This window comes from Triticum urartu, chromosome 3 (genome assembly GCF_003073215.2).
Source record: "Triticum urartu cultivar G1812 chromosome 3, Tu2.1, whole genome shotgun sequence".
Lineage (NCBI taxonomy): Eukaryota > Viridiplantae > Streptophyta > Magnoliopsida > Poales > Poaceae > Triticum > Triticum urartu.
Window position 1 is genome coordinate 563,054,645 of NC_053024.1, and position 5,053 is coordinate 563,059,697.

Below are 5,053 nucleotides of genomic sequence, written 5' to 3' on the forward strand. Positions count from 1 at the left end.
CGGTCTGCATTGACCGTGCTATGTCACCACTTCGGCGTGTCGAGCTCTCCGCTCCGCCACCTCGGGACCGGCTTGGGGGATGGAACCTTGTCCCGCATCAAGCTCGGACCGCGTCATCAATACCGAACACATTAACCAGCTAAGTCGCTTTCATGCTCAAAGCTTTAATTTCTAACTTGTGTTCGGTTCGACCAAGCATTATACATTTTTGGAAAAAAGTTGCTTGTAAAAAATTTCCTTATCCAAACTTTATTTGTGACGCATAAATTCAAATACCCAATTCATTTGGGGGCTTCCTTCATGAAGCTTTTCCTCTTGCATATGATTATATTTGTACGGCTTCGTTCATTGTTCGTGTATTACGCCACAATATGCACCATATTGACTTAAGCGATTTGCAAGCTGGGTTGCCTCGCTCCTGTGTTTACCCCTACGTTCCCGGTTGTTCGGTTAGGGAGTAAAGGGAGCACCTCTGCGATTGTCACGACCGGGTCCTCCGAGTTCTGACCTCAGACTGGGTGAAGCCGAAAGCTAGCGCTCTTATTGTTTTCAATCATGGTCGGCACACAACGGAACTCATGAGTACAAAAAATCTGTTGCACAAGTCTCATAGTAATAATGAGCATCGAAGAAAGGTATCGGTGGGGGTACTATTTTCTTTGAAGATACTTCTTACACTTCGTCTGTAATATAGTATAAGTTCCCTTAGCGCGCTTTGTCTGTTACAGCCTTATGGCCCGGTTGCCTGATTATCGGAAACATTGTCGATATTCTCGACAGGTGGAGTACATAACACTTTTCGGTCCTTGAATGAAGAGGGAGAAGCCGATGGTCGGTTAAGACGCGTTTAAAGTTCGGTTGAACAAAGATATGATATAAGTACTTCGGTACATACAATCTTATACATAAAATCTTTTATCCAAGTCACTTGGCGGCTCTTAAAATTTATATGAGCTATTTTATAGTAAATGTGTTTTCTTCTTGGTCGTTGCAAAGTCTTTTTCTATCGCTCCTTTTTCGACGTGAGTGTGTGGTCAATAGCCAGATAACCCATTTTCTCTCTAGTGACCGCTCGAGTTTAGTTCGCTAAACTGGTCTAACGAGAAGCACTCCGCCTTCGGGATAGGAGGCTGCAGCTGTAGGCTGACCCGCTTAAAGTCTTGAGATCGGATGTGTAATATTAATGCACGACAGAAGCACGATTTTTTCCTCAATTTTCGGATTGGCACCGAACACTTGATCTTGTTCGGACGTCAAGTTTTTACTGACGTTTTTTTTGGTTTTCCAAGTTTATGGCACTTTAAAACTATTTGTGTGTTTTCAGCACAAGTCTCGCAGTGCAATACCGGACACCTTTATAGATTCGGCAAAAACATTCTCGGATCTCACTATATATGCATTGGTTTCAAATTGTGTCTTCGGTCAATAGTTGGGTTGCCCCGGCTCCTGCGCTTGCCTCCTATGTTCTGCTTTGTTCGGCTAGGTGTGCAAAGGGAGAACCATTGTGATTGTGCTTCCAGCTCACATGGTTAAGCATCTCAGTGAAGAAAGCCGAAAACTTACTGTCACAATAAGCGTAAAGTGGTCAGCAATCCGATGACAGTGTTAAATGACGGGCCATTCATAACAATGGCCGAAGTGTTTACGGCTTGACCTCGACTGTCGCCGAACACTACCGGGGGCTATTAACTGGCCTCCCAAACTAAATCCTCGATATTTTGCTCTTACATTAGAGCTGAGGCTGCATAATCATGCTTAGCATGATAACCCAAAGAAAGGAACCGATAGCGGGACTATTTTTTTGGAAGATATTTCTTATGTTGAACAGTAATATAACATATCTCTCTGCATACCTTTGTTTATAAAACCGTATGGCCAGATTGCCTTGTTTGTCTTGCCCTCATAAAGGCTTTATAAAGTAGGACAAACACTTCTCGGCTACTGGCCGAGGAGGCGGAAGCCGATGGTCGGTCAATAAAGTTTTGTACAATGCGGATCCGAGCATTAATGACGTAAAGTACTTGGATACATAGATTCATTACACATAATTTATGATTTTACTATGGATATCGATCCTTAATTCGTCCACCCATGCCCGCATTAAGGCTCGGGCACTACTGGAGTTCGGGCTTATTATTTACAAATATTAAAGGGGCACATCGATCCCGTGATCTGGTGTTGCCACCCGACCAGTGTCTCGGGGGCTACTGCATTGCCTGTCCAATGCAAAAAAAATTAAGTGTAATACAGTTTCCGAGGAGATTCTGATCCTCAGGTTGGTTGGCCGCACCCAACCCGAGTCTCGAGGACTGAGCACGCCGCTTTTTGTATCCCAAAGTATTCTGACGAGCTAGGACTTGATCCTCAGACCGATTTTGCAAATCAACCTGAGTCTCAGCGGCTACTGGGATCAGCGGTCTTATGTCATCCTTCATGTGCATCTCGGGTTTTAGACCGATACCCACCTTGAGGGCTACTCGCTATATATATCTCGACAGAGAATAAATTGCACCAATCAAAAATATTGACAAAAATCGGCCCACATTCGGGGTGGTGTACCACCTCGGAAGCAGTCGGGCATAAAGCTCGGGTGCTAGTGGCTGGCTCCATAGAGGGCATTTCCGGCATTAAACTCGGCTAAACTCCTTCAAACTTCTTTGAACCAAGGTGATTTACGACACCTCGGATACAGTCCAGCGTTGCAGCTCGGATACAGTCCGGCGTTGGAGCTCGGATACATAGTCCGGCGTTGGGGCTCGGATACAGTCCGGCCTTGGAGCTCGGATACATAGTCCGGCGTTGGAGCTCGAATACATTCCGACGTTAGAGCTGGGAAGCGGTCCGGCGTTGGTGCTCGGCTGCAAAAGATACCTCGAATGCAGTCCGGCGTTGGAGCTCGGACGCAAGAGGACACTGCCTCCCGGGAACAACTTCAAATCCGAGGTGTGTCATAAAAATAACAAGACATTGATAAAGGCCGGAAACTTAAAGGGGCTCCTTGGATACCCGACATGTAAACCTGTCGAATGCATTTTGGCGATCCTCAAGATCAAAGATGAGAAAATTTGTTGAACCAGTTTTCAAGACCGACGACCGAAGATGAAGAACGGTTCGGAAGAATCGAGGAGCGTCCCTAACTTGAAGACCGGTTCAGGGGGCTACTGACGGTTTCCTGGACTAGGGGGTATTCACCACGTCGTCTCCCGATCTGTTAGATTGGGCCGAGAACCCCATGGCCGTATACTCATGGGCCAGTTTGGACAGCTGCCGCATACAAGGAAGATTCCACAAGACTTGGCGATCAAGACAAGGACTCCTCCTCACCAGCGTATTCGGTTAGGACTCTTGTTATCCTAGGCCTCTGGTGCATTATATAAACCGAGGTCAGGCTAGTCCATAGAATATATACATACAATCATACCATAGGCTAGCTTCTAGGGTTTAGCCTCTCTGATCTCGTGGTAGATCTAATCTTGTACTACCTATATCATTGATATTAATCAAGCAGGACGTAGGGTTTTACCTTCATCAAGAGGGCCCGAACCTGGGTAAAACATCGTGTCTCATGCCTCCTGTTACCATCCGGTCTAGACGCACAGTTCGAAACTCCCTATCCGAGATCCGCCGGTTTTGACATCGACAACAATGAATGTTTTAGGACAGAGGACTAGCTGACGGATGGTGCGAGTAATCTCGACCCAAAGACTGCATATAGCTCACCATAACAAGCAATTATTATCAGGCCTCTCAACAAATCTCACCTCACAATCTGAACACACAATACAAATGGACGAGAACAGGGATGTAACACGTCTGATGGTATGATCTACAACCTCGCAAACTCAAATAGCCAGAACGGCGAACCAGAGAGCTACGAGCCCCAGTGCGGCATAGCCCCACTGTGCATGCAACGCGGCAGCTGAGTCCGACGACATCGGCAGAGAGGCAGCTGGCGAGGACATCGGCGCCACCGTCGCGAGCGGGAAGTACGCTTCCGCAGGGTCCACCGTGGGCGCAGCTGGAGGCGGGGAGTGCCTCTTCTTGTGCCTCTTGTGCCCTGCATGCCTCGGCGGCTCAGCCGCGGGTGCCGGAGCCGGTGACCCTGTCCTCGGAACCGGTGACGGCGGCGTAGGTGCCGGTGGCAGCTGGGGCGGCGAGCTGGGTGCCGTGGGCGCAGGGCGGTCGGCGACCTCCACCTCCAGCTTCATTCCGTTCTGGCAGTGGCCCGGCCCGCCGCAGATGAAGTAGCGCTTCCCCGGCGCCGTGAGCGCGATGGTGGTGGTGCCGCTGTTGTCGATGATGACGGGGTTGGCCGTCGAGCAGGCTTCGTAGTCGCCGGCGGTCACTTCAAGGACGTTGTGGTTCGTGTTGTACTTGAATGCTGCACAGTTTTGTCGCAGAAGAACGTTAGCAGGAACTGCAATGCAGAATCACAACCAGTTTACGTCGTGCGTGTTGATGATACTCACTCAGGGTGTCTCCGGGAAGAAAGGTTTGGGCCGAAGCCCAGGACTTGTAGTCCGTCTTTCCCTGCCAGCCGCCGGTTGGGCTGCCGACGATGTAATCGGTGGCGGCCACAACGTGGACCAGTGAAACCACCGTCACCGCGGCGATGCAAACCGCCGCCTTCACCGCCGCCATCTTCATAGCAGAAGGCATGCTCTGGTGTCTGAGGTAGGTAGCCGTAGAGGTGCACCCCGAGCCCTATATATAGGGCAACCGCAACCAGCGTGCAAGAGACAGCTAGAGCTTCGTGTGTCGGCAGACCAGAAGAGGCAAGGGAAGGAGTTGGTACGCGTCACAGAAGAGAACAACCAGTAGAACAGATCCACGTTTTGGAGCATGCGCCATCACCCTGTGCATACGTCCGTTTCCTGCGTGCAGCCGATCATGCATCTCTCGGGCGCGTAGAGGCTGCCGCAACGCGCCCGGGCGCTGGCTGACAAGCGATTCCGGCCGCAGTGGCCTGCCCACTGGCACCGGCGCACGGCAGCGGCATGTTCCGGGCGGTGTAAAGTAACAGGAAAGAATGTTCATACGAGCCGCGGGTGGC

The 5,053-nt window shown here is 50.0% G+C and overlaps 1 protein-coding gene across 1 annotated transcript; it reads right to left on the reverse strand.

Annotated features, from left to right (window-relative positions):
• Positions 1 to 3,688: 3,688 nt before the first annotated feature.
• LOC125545014 (blue copper protein-like) lies at positions 3,689 to 4,687 on the reverse strand. Its single transcript, XM_048708847.1, has 2 exons — positions 4,470 to 4,687; positions 3,689 to 4,381 (listed from the first exon to the last, which is right to left on the reverse strand). Exons 1-2 carry the CDS (start codon positions 4,657 to 4,659, stop codon positions 3,843 to 3,845), a joined length of 729 nt encoding a protein of 242 aa, XP_048564804.1. The 5' UTR covers positions 4,660 to 4,687; the 3' UTR covers positions 3,689 to 3,842.
• Positions 4,688 to 5,053: the final 366 nt, after the last annotated feature.